Raw genomic sequence first — 15,254 nt, 5'->3', positions numbered from 1 at the left:
ATTCCGATGTTTGGTTATTCTTCTTTGTCTTAGAGCTTCTATGATTGGCATATCTTGGTGATTAGATAGATTCTTCTTACATGTAAGTACTATGTTAATGCTATTTTGATTCTTTATTTTGCTACATTCATGATATTGGCATTTTCGCTATTCTAGGGTTAATTTGCTCTTTTCTTGGAACGAAATTGTGGAAATTAAATCTCTAAATAGTGTTGTATCATGATTGGGCAATGTTAGAATGAATGAATGTTCCTAGATACATCCTTGTCTTGACAAGTCACCAAATATTGTTGAACGAAGTATAAATGACCTTGAAGCTACTTCCATTAAGCCCTAATGTCGAACGAAGTTGTCTTTTAGGCCTCCTTGACAAGTGGAAATCAATCCAAACTCTAAATCTTCCATGAATCCATCTCTCCCAAAGGAAAAAGCACTGGTCTTCGTTTGGTGATCACTTTAAAGCTTATTTATTTCACCTTCCCCTCTTTTTCTAGGCCTAACCTACATAGGTCACCTAGGGCATCAATTATCTCTCAATCTAGCCATCCAAATACTTCTATTTGTGGTCCACAACTGCGCTGATGTGTCCTCAAGAGGCCCTCCAAATTTCATGAGATTTCGACGGTGGGATCTTGAGATATCTCAAGTCCTAGATTGAAGACTAATTCTTGCCCTTGGTTTCCCTTGGGCTAGAAACCTCACTGGGATCCTTGCATTGCCTTTCATTGAAAATTCATTCCTTGATCCCTTTCCCCTCCCTAATTAGGTCAAGTCTATCATTGGTTGCTAAACTCCTTTTTGACCCAACCTGGGCCCACTTGGTCCAGTGTGGTCCCGTACCTTTGAAAAGTCATCTCTTGAAAAACCACTTGGGAAACCAAGTCCAATAAGGATTTTAGGGTTTTGGAAGCTCCATTACAATTCACACTCTTTAAATCCCCATCCCCTTCTCCTAGAAAGCCTTGTACCTTGCTTGAGAAGGAAGCAAGTCCCATTCTTAAGCCTCCCCTAGGAAAGGGTTCTTGAGATCACTTCACATCCATCTTAGTTGATCTACCCTTCATAAGTGATTCTCTATATATCGAGTCTCCTCACATCGGTGAAAGTCCGTAAAGAGTAGGAAGCTTTAGTTGTGGTGATAGTGGGCTTTAGCTTCATTGTTTCTCTTGACCTAGCAACTGCCCCTCTAAGATCCCCTGCTAGTTTTGGCGGTAACAGGTTGAAGGGATAAGCCTACGCTTAAGGAGCTGATTGTGGAGCTGTCAAGTGGGCAGAGTGGATTGTGAGCCTAAAGGAGTTGCTTGGTCAGTATTTGGTGTCAAAAGACAACCAAGATCAAGGGTAGATGAGGGCTAAAATGACTTAGCCTCAGCCCAGGTATTTTGTATTGTATTTTTGTTGTATAATAGCATTGTATTAGGGTTTGTAAAGGGCCATGATCCATGGTACGAGAGCTCTATGATTTTCTTATTGATGGACTAATAAGAACATGTTTTGGGCCACAATTCATGTGTAATGTTATTGATTTCACTGTTGTTATATTCCGTTGTGCAAAGTGCTTTATTGTTGGGCATCTGTAGTGTGCTTGTGTTCCTAGCTAGGTCATAGACCTGACCTACGGTGCAAGGAAATTTCAACATTTTTCTTCATTGATTTTATTTTTCTTGCATAGCTTTGACTACAAGCTTTAATTTATGCTTTAGTTACCCTTTAAAGATAAAGCAGTTTATTGCTCATTGGGGTTGGGATATTCAAAGTTCCTTTCATTTTTATTACTCATGCATTGGCCAAGAACTGGGTGAGGGATAATGAGGGAGGTAGAGCTTAGGTAAGCTTTTGTCCACATAATTTATTATACCCCAGCCAATATTTTGCATTTTATCTTCATGGGTTATGCTCATTGTTTTTATTCTATTGCATCAACCTCTTACGGCAAAGTTTCCAAGTCCCTACTCAAAAATGAGGAAAACAGGGAGTCAATATTGCTGATAGATAGCAATCAACCAAAAGATGGGATGTGGATACAAGGGACAAATGGAAAATATTAAGTATGGATTACCATGGACTCGCAACATCAATCAATGTCTCCTATTTGTGCCCCTCCTAGACAGTGGAAAGAAAAGCCTCGAGGATGGTCACACTAGACTAAGAGTAGGGGATAACCACCAAGGTGAAGCATAGGAACAAAATACAACTAGAAGCAGTTTATCATCCATTTCAATTTGTAATTCATACTAGAATTCCCTGAAACATTAAATGAAGCACTTGATTACAAAATGGTTAACAATAAATGATGCAGCTTCGTCTGATGAGTGGGCTAGATGTCATAAAACACTGTCCAGAGCATCGATGGAGGGCCTTTGAGGATAGCTATCTATAGATCATCATAGGGCTGCTGGCTGGCAAGCTGATCAGAATGGGAGAGAAATTTTCTCCTAGGGGTTGGGTGAACCCCTAGTGGTGGCTACATTAACACCTCATGTTTACCAATTGAGCAAGCCACCGTGAAGTGTGTGTGTGTACTTTCTCTATTTAAAAATTGGATATTTTGTGTATTATTTATTGGACTGTCTTTTCAGCCAGTTTTAATCTGGTTTAGGATTTTTGGTGTGTGGACTGGTTTTGGTTCTCATAGATTTAGTTATATCCATTAACTGGTTTGCTTTCCACTTTTTCGATCAAACAAATAATACAATTATTTGCAGACAATAAATTGTTTTTGGCTCATCTCTCATTTCAGCTCATTGGTAGTTCATGGATGATAAACTTCGTAATGTTCTGTCAAACTCCTGCTGAGCAGTCCTCCATGTAACATTCTTTTTATGACAAAGAACTTGTGCTATTCTTCTTGCACTCTGGTTTAATATATTGGGAAAAATGATTGGAAATTCCTAACCATTGCTAATTCATTGATTGTAATCACCAGTTTGTTGTGTGCATGACAAATATCTGCAGTGTAGCCAGATTTATATATGATAATGACACCTAAACATTAACAGACAATAACATAAGCGCCTTGAAACACTGGCACTTTTCTAGTTGTGTATGCACTTGTTCTTCAGACTTATAACAACTTTCTGATTTTTTGCAGCTTATGCATATTTGCATTGTATTTTATGCCTTGATGTTCCCTTTTTATTTTTGTATGGTCTCATGATTGTATTTTTCTGGTTAATATTTTCCCAATTTCATTCACAGGTAAATGCGGCTGCTGAGGTAATATATGAGCTTGTTGATCCAAATGCAAATCTAATATTTGGGGCTGTCATAGATAAATCATTCACTGGTCAAGTGAGTTTTGATTCTCTATACAAGCTCATGTGAAATTGAATATTCTCACTCTACTAAATTGTTTTAAAAGAATTTGAAAATGTGATTTAAGACATGATAACTATGAATCCGTAACCTGATTAAGTTAAAAAAACATCTTAATTGTGCTTATTCAAGTAGGTTAATGGCATACAAATTCTTTAATGTGCTTATTCAAGTAGGTTTTGGCAGAATATGCTTTAACTGCAAACAAAACATGTTTTTTAATTGAACACTGATATATTTTTCACCTCTTTCTCTCTCTCTCTCTCGTTAATATAACCCTTTTATTGTGTAGAGGAGAAGAGAGCATGGTAGGGAACTAACCTACTTACTAGAGCATTGACTACTATGTTTGTTGAACTACTCTTGATAGCCTAACAACCTAGGGGGTTGACCAGGTACAAAATGGATGAGACCCTAGGGATAGCAACCTCTGCCTACTATCAAGAATGGAAAGCGTAGGAAGAGAAAAAGGTTTGGATAAAGACCTAAAAATGGTACCTAGCTAAGCAGAGTAGGGCTTGGTAGATAGAGAAGAAAAGATTTCACTATTGGAGTGATGGCTTGGAGAAGGTTGCCACTAGCTTAGCGCCAAAAAAGAGTTGAGAGAAGGATTTTTTGGTTTGCTTTTTTTGCTGGCTGATTAGTCAAGGTGTTAAGGGTTTGGTTTATGTCTTATTTGTTTTGTGTTTTAGGTTCTGTATACATAACATGTGCTTTGTAGGTAAATGAACAAGAAAAATAACATTCTTTTACTGATTTGTTGAATTTTCTAAATCTTCCCGTTAGAAAATTAATTTGTATTGTGCTGGTTTATTTCTTCTATTTGTAAATTCTAAACAAGTTATTTAAAACATTTAAATACCAAAATAAAAACAATACAATCACATCTACAGATCATCATCTGGAAGAAAACAAGCACACAAGTGACACCGTTATTTTTGGACAAATGTCCCCAGAAAAACCCAATGCGGGAAAACCAGTGCAACTATTTAGAGGGTTATATTATTATGCAGTCTTTCTGAGTACAACTGGGTGCCTAACCGGCTCACCTGACAGAGAAAAATACACGGCAGCAATACCTCTATATTTGGAAACAAGTATTCAGAAAACCTGTCCCACGAAACCCTCTTCGGCACAACTGAAGCTCAACGCTGGCCCTTCTAGCCTCTGCGTCAGCCTCCTGCTGACCTGCGTCAGCCCTCTGAGGCACTGCGCAGCCTCTGGGACCCTTTGCATCACTCCAGCAGCCTCTGCGTGGATGATGCAGTCCCTCTGGCCTCTGCATTATCTCTGCTAGGCTCTGCGTAGCTTGGACTGGTTGCTGCTCTCGCTCTCTCTGCTTCTGCGTTGGTCTCTCAGTATTGTCTCTACCTCTTTGCCTCGTACTCACTGCCCTCGATGTTGATCACTGATTCAACTTTGTTTAGCAACCCCGCTCTAGCAAAATGAATCGCCGATCACTCTGGCGTATCTTCCAATTAACCCTCAAGCCTCCTCTTATACTTTTCTCGTTGGTCTTCAACAACCGAGATTAAATCTCTAATCAACGGCTAAGATTAGATTTGGCTTGATCCATGACTTTTGGAACCTTCTAACCCAGTTTTATATTAATACCCATTAATATATTTTTTTCTGAAGTTTAGACTTAGGAACTCCATTAAAAATATTAATTATTTTAATATCTCCCAAACCAAGTACAATCTATCCAAACCATTTCTGGGTCTTGGAGATCTCATGTGCTTTAGCCTCTCTACCAATTTTCATGGCTAGAGCACATCCAATGCTACCCCAAATCAACACTCCCTCTTAGCGAAGACTGTGCTCTAGTAATACTCCACACTAAGCATCAATCTGATTATCTGGCACCCATTCCTGTGTTGATGCTAGGCCTCCCCGCCCAACATCCTCTGCATTGTTGCATCCTGTACTGCTGCCCATGGCCCTGCCACTGCCACTGCTGCATCCATATGACAACTCCCTCTGCATCTATGCTGCTGCTGGCCCATCCTACCAGCACTGCATCTGCACTGCAACCCCCTCTCATCATGCTGCACCGTGCTACTGCTAATCGCTACTGCACTGCAACTCAGTTACTGAGAAGTAAGTAACTGATCCACCCAACTACTAACATCCCTGTCAGGCTAGAAACACTTTCAATGCTGAAGCTCTCTCTGCCGCTAACAAGTGCGCCGTCTACTGACCTCTGCACTGCTGCAACAACTCCCTGCATCTCGCACCGTTGCAACTCTCTATGTGCCATCCTGCACCGTTGCAACACTCTCGTGCCTCTCGCACTATTGCAGCCTGCTAGCCTCGTGCTGCCCGAGGCTGCTGCACTGTAGCACTCTTCGCCGCTTCGTCCGCATCCATTTCTACCGACAGCCGCCAGTCTTGCTACTCTCTCTTCGGGGCTCCTGTAGCAAGGTATAATCCAAGAGGTTGGGAATCTCAAACTCCTCGGGTTGTTCCAAACCTGTGGACTTGCTACATAAGGGGAATGGTTCCCTTGTAAGATTTTCATTCAGTACATCTCAGACATGTACCTTCATGCTTTTCTTGAATTCAGGCATCCCTGTCACCATCTGACTCACATCGGGTAGGCCCCACAATAAGTAGACCTCCGGTGCTATAGATGAGATGTGTCAACTGACATGGTCCCCAATGGACCATCCTGCGACTTGGTACAAATTGCCAATCCTGAACCCATGAGTAAAAGCATCTAAGAAAATTCTATTTTGATACACGTACCTTTCCATCGATGAATGCCACCCTGTAACCTTTGACTTCCATTGCCGAAATGGACACCAGGTTCTTCTTGCGATCATGTACATAAAAGAGATTCTGTAAATGAATCGAGTTACCGTCATTCAATAGAGGGGTAATGTTTCCTACACCCTTTCCGGGATAGGTTCCAGGTATAATCCCACGATTGTTTCCATCTCTACCAAATTAGAGAGAGCACCCTTCTATCTGTTGAAGTGCTTTGGAGAACTACAATCAATAAGCCAAATTCCCAAAGAATCTGAAGGAGAGAGCCAATACCAGATAATGCTTCTTTATCTTATCAGAAACAACATTTGAATCTTCATACCTGGGGTTCCTTGCTTTCTCTAAAGAGTCGGTCGTTTCCTTGATGACCTGCATTACCTGTCATTCCTTTGATCATTGAAGATGTCCATGGAATGATTGTTATCTTCATCAAGTGATGTGTCTTTGCCATTCAGACACTCCTTTGCATAATGGCCGAACAAGTCTTCTGCCTTTCCTTCTGATCTGAAATGAGGGTTTAACATCTTGTTATACTTACAAGAACCTCCCACTCCAAAGCTTAACAAAAATATGATCTAGCTTATGTTGACAATTGCGGAATTAAGTACTTGAAATAGGTGTATGTCTTTGTTTTAACTGTTTAAGTGCTTATTTGTTCATGCTGATATTAAACACATATAACAGTAAATGCAGCAAATAGACAACCACACATAACAACAATATAATCTAGGAGTTCACCCTAATATCATGGGCTACATCTCCTTGAGCTCTTGTCAACTTGACTTGGCTCTTTGGGATTATGGTAAAGCTTCTTTTACAAGTTCCACACTTAACTCCAAAGGTTACTGAACTGAACCAATGGGCTTAGAATACCATCTATATCCCTGACTGTCCTCACTCTACAAATAGATCTAAGCTTCCTTGGACTTGATTCCTTCAATCAGTGCACTGAGCTGACTTGAGCTTCTGGATGGCACTAACTCCCTCAGAATTCTTCAACTGTCTTTGGAACTTCTTCTTTTGTCTCCAGCAACATATCAGACACCTACAACAGACTGATCATTTGATCATTTGCTGCCTGAAACTTCCCTCATGGCTTCTTGGCCCTTAGAAGTCTTTAGATGCTTCTGAAAATCCCTGCAATGGATTCAGAAGGTCCTTTACAGTCAGAATTGACTGTTGGATCCTTGAGAATGAGCTCTGGTAGCTCCTGTAACTGTCTCCAAACTCTGGTGGCTCTGAACTCTATAATCAATCTTCTTGGATGGAATTCTCCATGAAGATGACTTCTTCAGCTTCTATGGACTATTCCATCAGCTTCAGAATGCTCTAATTAGTCTAGCGAGCCTCTTGCCTCACTCTCGGGCTCTGCCTCTGTCTCTCGGGCTCTGCCTCTGTTTCTCTAGAAAACTCTATCTCCTCTGGACTTTGCCTTTAAAACTACTCTGTTAGTGCTTTTATATGATGTCTCCACCAAAATTAGCAACTGCACCTGACTTCCACTAAACTTAGCACTTCCGCTAAACTTTAGCCACTCCGCCAGGTTGACCATCAGAGGTAACTATTGCTGTAACCGTTGGGCACGTTCATGAAGGATAAGTCCTTATCGCGCGTATATCTGGCGGTTAGGGATAATCCTCCATAGAGCTTGCGATCGGGTTAATTCTCAACCGTCGATCTATCCCTGTCCATCCAATGGCTGTCGCGTCGTCCGTTGGCCAACTTGCCCAGACGATCTTCGCCATTGATGTGACCCCGCTCAATCCAACGAACATCACTCAATCTCGCGCAGATTTCATGCACGAACGATATCTAACTGAAGGTGCGCGAGAAAAGCAGTTTTGCTTTGCTACGTGTTGACCGCTGAGTGGAATCGCGTGCTCTTGGTAGATTACTGCTTCCAGCCTTTCACCCGCGCGATATACCGTTTACCACTTGGACGAATACTGCCCACGTTCTTAATTCGAAATTTAAAGAAAAGGCGCTTAACAAAGGTTTTAGCGCTTAAGGCCAATATTAACCTTTTAACCTCTTAACCTTTGTTCTTGACTGTGGTTAAGGTTCTGGATCAATTTCTGATCACTCCTCCCCATTGAGAATCTTTTGGACCCCAAAAGACTGATACATTGATCTGCACAGTAGATGAGAGTACAACACCCTCTTCTTTCAGCCTCCATACACTTGCCTTGCATGGCTAGTGCCTCTGAACCATAACTTGAAGGTAGTCAACGCTTTCCTTCTTGGATGCGCTTGTCCTCCTATTGAATTGTCTTCCTTGAATTCATGCAGAACTCCTACTGAGAAGGTTACAGAAGGTAGTTTGAACCTCTTTTCCTTGATCGTTGATCCAAGGTGGCTCAAACAAATGTGAAATTACATCTTCTTCACAAAAATTTACATTTGTTCCAATTACAGTATGTTTTTCCAACATATTATCAAAAACAACATAATACAAGAAGACAACTGAATGGCCTAAACTCTTGCTCAGTGTTTTATAAGTCGGCCGGCTTGGAACCGACGCGGCTGAGTTGGTCCGAGCCGGTAAAAAAATTTGCGACTCGGCCGTCAAACCGGTTCGGTCAGCCGAGTTAACACTGCCCCGGCCGAATCATGGCATGACTCGGCCGGGTCAGTCTTAACTCGGCCGAGTCCGTATCAACTCGGTCGGGTCACTTGATGCGGCTAGTAAACCCCAAAAACGCAAATTTTTTTATTTTTTTATGTTTTTTCTAAGTGTGGGGGACTCCAAATGGCATGACTCGGCCGGGTCAGTCTTAACTCGGCCGAGTCCGTATCAACTCGGCCGGGTCACTTCATGCGGCTAGTAAACCCCAAAAACGCAATTTTTTTTTATTTTTTTATGTTTTTTCTGAGTGTGGGGGACTCCAAATGGTTTTATTAATTGGTTTTTTGGTCTTTGGGGTCCATTCCCCTCTCCTAGTATTGATATGCTATTCAAATTTCATGGTAATGTTAAATTCTTAAAGTAAAAGTGACATTCTCCTTAATCTTCATTTTCATCCTTTTACTTAAATTTTTAACATTACCATGAAATGACTTAGGATGTTTGAGAGTGGTTCCGGCCTCATTGGATTTCATATGGAGAAAGTAGAATTTTAGATTTCATTCAAAATCCAGCAGACTTATCAGTTTTTCAAGATTTCAGGATTGGGGGATTGCAATGTCTCCATTGAGTTTTGTCATGTATTAGGGTATGGAACTCATATTTAATCAAGAGCACCAATCCCTCTATGTACCTTGATGTTAGTGACATTGGTTGTTGAACTCCTCCGGGATTCGCTCCCAAACCGGGAGCTTCTGAAAATGTCGCTCCCGCTCCCGTTTTCGCTCTCGCTCCCGCTCCCAAGTAACACTGAGCCAGATGATGTTGGCAACTCTAGCAGTAGCCAGTGGTACTAGTCACAGACTTTTGTTGTAGAGGCCATTTATCCTTGGTTATGTGTTTTTGTTTTGATCTCTATATCATCATCGTGTATGTATTGGACAGTGCACTGGGTGCCATTTTGATATAATGGATATATTCATGAGCCTACTTTGATCATATGTTGTCTTCTATCTATATTCTAATGCTGTGTGTTTGGAAACATGAATGAAAATGTTTAAAATTATGTGTTTTTATAAAAAATAAATATTTAATGTATTTTTTACAACGACCGAGTCATTGAAATCGAGTCGGCCGAGTCGATACCGAGTCGGAGTCAGAGTCGGAGTCGACCCTCGGCCGAGTCGGAGTCGGAGTTGGAGTTTTAAAACATTGCTCTTGCTTCATCAAAAGAAACAAATTTCACATCTTGTGAATCACCATCACGTCTTTACATCTTGTGTACAAATGATTGACTAGATCCCAAGCCAACAAAAACATGCCTTTACAGACAATTGACCCTTCAAGTCAAGCGTGTACAAAAAGAACTTTAAGGATTCTTTTTCAAAGATGAAACACTTCATCATTATCTCCCTTTTACAATCTTGGAGACCAAATCAACTTTTCCCAAGTCAAGATTACATTACATGCATGTTTAAAACAAGCAATCAACCATCAAGTTAATTACACATACATGTTTAAATACAAGGAAATCATCAACATCCCTGTGTTCATGCATATCATGCTCATGCATGTATTCCATCCTTCAACTTTCTCTTAAGCACACTATACTTACAAAGCTGAAATGAATATAATTTTGCTGCAATAAAGTGAGTCTGCCACTCAACTTTTCCATTCACCTTATTGGTAAAACCCTGCAACTTGCATCTCATTAGCAAAGAAATGCATCAAATCAAAAGACATGCAACCTTAATTAGATAAGAACTCTAACCATTTCTTACCAATCCATATCAGCAATATGTCCTTGCTTATGGCAGTAAGTGCAACACATGTGCATCTTCTTTGACAGCGTGATTTGCCTTGTCCAATGAACCTTTGGCTCCTTGCCTCTTTTTCTTCAAAAGTTTCCTGTATGTGGCCATTCTCTTCCAACATCTAGAAATATTATGGTTATCCAAACCACAAAAGGAACATTCAATTTTTTTCCAAGGCTTATGTGGACATTTATCATGCTTTACATAATCAAAATAAATATGATTGAAATCATATTTATACCTTTCTCTTTCACCTTTGTTACCTTCATGAGGAGGTAAATCAAATGAAGAAGTGGCTCCCACGTGCTTAATTGAGAATTTAAAGAAAAAGGCACTTAACAAAGGTTTTAGCGCTTAACGCCAATATTAACCTCTTAAGCTTTGTTCTTGACTGTGGTTAAGGTTCTGGATCAATTTCTGATCACCTTCCACCCTTAGATCCGTACTTCCCAATGAAGTGATCTTTCGGTAGGCCATCATAAGCTTCTGCTTCGCCATTCTGATAATGTTCTCTTCTTCGATTTCACCCTTGGTGAATTTGAAGAGGGATGAGGAATCCATTGATCCTTTTGTCCTTTCCCAACTTTCTTCGGTGATTGCTCTTTCATTCTTGCTTGGGCATTGTCTTCACCTCAGCTTTGATACCATGTTAATTTTAGGTATGTTCTATGCTAGGGCAATTTATTTCAATTTTCATAGTTAGCTCAATATCTTTTCCAGATTAGCAATCACATCAGCATTAAAGTAAACTCTAGATAGAACATAAATATAGATCACAGAAGACAAGAGGACACAAGATTGGCGCTAGCCAGGGACAAACCCCAATGTGGGGAAACCCTTGATCAATTCTTCTTATATGTTCTTCAATAGTTTAGCAGAAAGAGAGAGAGAGAGAGAGATAGTACATTTACAACAGAAGTCAACACTTAGACTTTCTAGATAAGAGAATAGATCATCTCTACATGAAATCAGTTGAAGACATGCTGCTTCAACTGATTCTCCAAGGTGACTCCTTCACCTATCAAAGTGATGCATCTCGTCCACATGTTGCACCTCGCCGTGTTGCACCATGCTGCACTCAATTGCTGGACCTCATGCTGCCACTACTGCCCCACTGTTAGTGACATTGTCATTCCATGCCTGCCATACTACTCTCCCGTTTGCTTACTCCATCAAGCTTCATTGCTGCCCCAAGGCTGCACTATACAGCACCATATGTCTTCATCATGTTGCCACCTATCACATCATTATGCTACTGTATATACTGTGCACAGATCTGCCCCAAGCCTATCCACGTTGTCTCTTTTTTTGAGGTGATAAGGCCTGCTACCTATCACAGTATAGCTATCATCTACAACTCTCTCAAACTATCTTGATTGTAGTCCAAACTATCTTGATTTTGGGCTTGGTCACAATAGCCATACCCACAGCTCCTTGATCCTTGAGACAACCCTGTTCAGGACCTATTTGCACCCTCAAACAGCCCTCATACTAATCCGCTCTTCAACAGCAACTTGGCCTCTGATCTAAGCTCTCCATGTTATCCTGAAGTGACATTACCTTGCTGTCTCTTCTTGCTGCGGCAAGGGCATCTAGTCATCATCTTTGGGCTGCGTTTGGCTATGTATAGACTGCGGCTAAGTCTCCTTGTTGTTGCGTCTAAGGGTTGTCCTAAACCCTTCCAAAACAGTGTAGTATGACTGCGTTTAGGTCTTACCTTGTTGCGTATAGATGATCCTCTAAACAGCTCCCTTCTTGCTGCGACTAAGTAGCCTCTGGTGACTGCTGTTAGGGCAGGCTAGGGTAGCGTATAGGAGCAGGTTATGGCAGCGTATAGGGCAGGTTTGGGCAACGTATAGGAGCAGGGATCTCCTCTCTTGGATTGCGGCTTAAACCACCCTCTTTAGGACTGCGGCTAGGGCAGTATTGAACCTCTTCATGACTGCGGCTAAGGTTCTTTTGAACAACGTATAGGTCTCTTTCTTTAGGGCTGCGTATAGGTGCCTTTTAGGACAGCGGATAGGGTCTCTTCTAGACCAACAATTAGATCTTTCCTTGCTGCGTTATGTAGACTTCATTAGGGCAGCGTAGATCTCCATTAGGGCAGCGTATCTCCATTAGGGCAGTATAGATCTCTATTAGGGCAGTGTAGATCCTTTCTCCATCAGGGCAGCATTATCCCTTAGGATCTCTCCTTCTACTAAAACCCAAAGACAAGTAGAGAGGAAGAGATCCCAAGTGAGTGTGTAGAAATGACTTGAAGGCCACCTCTATTTATACTAAAACGTTGAGCACAAGTGGAGTTTGTTTGGTTGCTGGCCGACCTTGATGAATTGTCCCATAACACAAATAAATTCATATCTCCGTGAATACTTATCAGAATCGGATGATATTTAGATCAATCCTACACCTCTCGATGAGAGGGATCCAAGAAAAATATCAGTTGCCATTAATAAGATGACCCACATGGAGTTTGGCCCCAGTTTCCAATTTTAACAGAGATGCTATATAGAAACAATAATTCCACAATTTTGCAATGCAGCAATTAGCCAAAATATAGTGAAAATCCCATTCAATGCATATGACAAAAGTAAAACAAGAATAGCATTAAACGTGTGTACTGACATGTAATAGAACATATCCAACTATCAACAATTTGACAATAAAGAAGCTCCAAGATAAAATACTCCAATCCAAACTTCAAAATTCATCCATGCTCCAATTCATCATCCCAGAAAAAGTGCGAAATTCTCTAAAGAGAAGAATGATCCAATCCAAAGTAATGATACAAATGAATTCATGTCTCTCCTATTTATACACTCATTAGGAGTTAGAATTACCTAATTTGAGACTACATTAGCCCATTAATTGAAATAATGTGCAAATAACTATCTATTGGTGACAAACCCACCAAACTAGCTCACAAATAAATTAATAAGCCTCCCAAGAGGTCGAATGATCAATAATGCATGTCGTTGTGTTCTCTAAAAGGCTTGATGAAGTCCATAAGTGCCAAAATGATGAGTTGGACTTCCACAAGTAATGGACAAGGGGTTGGTTCCTTGTTCTCCACATAATAAACTTGTGGTGCTCCCAATGGTTGTGAGAGCACACAAGTGACCTCATGTGTCTCCAAGTAAGTCGAAGATGCTTGTAGACCATCTGTAGGGGCTCAGATGATGGTGTAGGTGATGCCATATCATCCTACAAGTCTTGGGTCAACTGCCAAGTGCATGGTACATCTGTGGGGTTGGTTGGGCAAAGGTGAACCAGGTGCATCTTCCCCATCCAATAAACGAATCTCGAGCAGTGTCTGAACATCTCTGGGTATGGAGTGTTGCCTAATGTTGTGGAGGCCCATGGCTCTCAACACACACCCTACATGTGTCAATGTATCTCTCTAGAGGGTTAGGACCTTGTATAGGGAGACCAAACCCAAGATGGAGACCATCTGCAATCTTGCATAAGATCCAATGCGTCCCCTAGCCTTTCAGTACAAGAAGTCATCAAGGAAATCGAGTAGAAGAGCTTACAAACCATGGACCACAAATGGGGACTTCATAATGGGTTGCCCTTCCATAATGGGCTTTGGCATATGGTAATGTTTCCAAACTCCAAATGGGGTTAACCAAGTATCCCATTAGGTGGTTTCTACATTTAAAGGGGACAATATGTCCAAGGTATATCCTTTAAAAGGTGGTGACATGTGATAAAGAGGTGAATGGAGTAGGGAATGAGAAGGGGCAACCCTAGGCCACATGTTGGGGTACAAGGGTAGCTAGTAGAAGGGAAGCCCACACTTGGGTATATAATGTGTAGGAGTAGGGAAGGTGATGCCACATCATCCTACAAGTCTCGGGTCAACTGCCAAGTGCATGGTACATCTGTGGGGTTGGTTGGGCAAAGGTGAACTAGGTGCATCTTCCTCGTCCAATAAGCGAATCTCGAGCAGTCTCTGAACATCTCTGGGGATCCATGGAGTGTTTCTTAATGTTGTGGAGGCCCATGGCTCTCGACACACACCCTACATGTGGCAACGTAGCCCTCTAGAGGGATAGGACCTCGTATAGGGAGACCAAACCCAAGATGGAAACCATCTGCAATCCCGCATAAGATCCAATACGTCCCCTAGCTTTCTAGTACAACAAATCATAAAGGAAATCGAGTAAAAGAGCTTACAAACCATGGACCACAAATGGGGACTTCATAATGGGTTGCCCTTCCATAATGGTCTTTGGCATGTGCTAATATCTCCAAACTCCAAATGGAGTTAACCAGGTATCCCATTAGGTGGTTTCTACTTTTAAAGGGGACAATATGTCCAAGGTATATCCTTTAAAAGGTGGTGGCATGTGATAAAGAGGTGAATGGAGTAGGGAATGAGAAGGGGCAGTTTTTTGGCCACATGCTGGGGTACAAGGGTAGTTAGTAGAAGGGAAGCCCACACTTGGGTATATAATGTGTAGGAGTAGGGAAGGTGATGCCACATCATCCTACAAGTCCTGGGTCAATTGCTAAGTGCATGGTACATCTGTGGGGTTGGTTGGGCAAAGGTGAACCAGGTGCATCTTCCTCGTCCAATAAGCGAATCTCGAGCAGTCTCTGAAAATCTCTGGAGTTCCATGGAGTGTTGCATAAAGTTGTGGAGGCCCATGGCTCTCAACACACACCCTACATGTGTCAATGTAGCCCTCTAGAGGGTTAGGACCTCGTATAGGGAGACCAAACCCAAGATGGAGACCATCTGCAATCCTGCATAAGATCCAATGCATCCCCTAGCCTTCCAGTACAAC

The 15,254-nt window shown here is 41.5% G+C and overlaps 1 protein-coding gene across 1 annotated transcript in view; it reads left to right on the top strand.

The window, feature by feature from the left end:
- Nucleotides 1-15,254, top strand: part of LOC149155453 (cell division protein FtsZ homolog 2-2, chloroplastic-like) — a 488,563-nt gene that overhangs the window by 396,678 nt on the left and 76,631 nt on the right. The window contains exon 6 of the mRNA XM_089445548.1: nucleotides 3,199-3,291. Within this exon, the coding sequence (XP_089301674.1) occupies nucleotides 3,199-3,291 (93 nt within the window). The remainder of the gene's footprint in view (nucleotides 1-3,198; nucleotides 3,292-15,254) is intronic.

This window comes from Pinus tabuliformis, chromosome 9 (assembly GCF_031772625.1).
Source record: "Pinus tabuliformis cultivar Carrire ecotype Pingquan chromosome 9, CPIR1, whole genome shotgun sequence".
Lineage (NCBI taxonomy): Eukaryota > Viridiplantae > Streptophyta > Pinopsida > Pinales > Pinaceae > Pinus > Pinus tabuliformis.
This window is presented reverse-complemented; position numbering and strand designations above follow the sequence as displayed.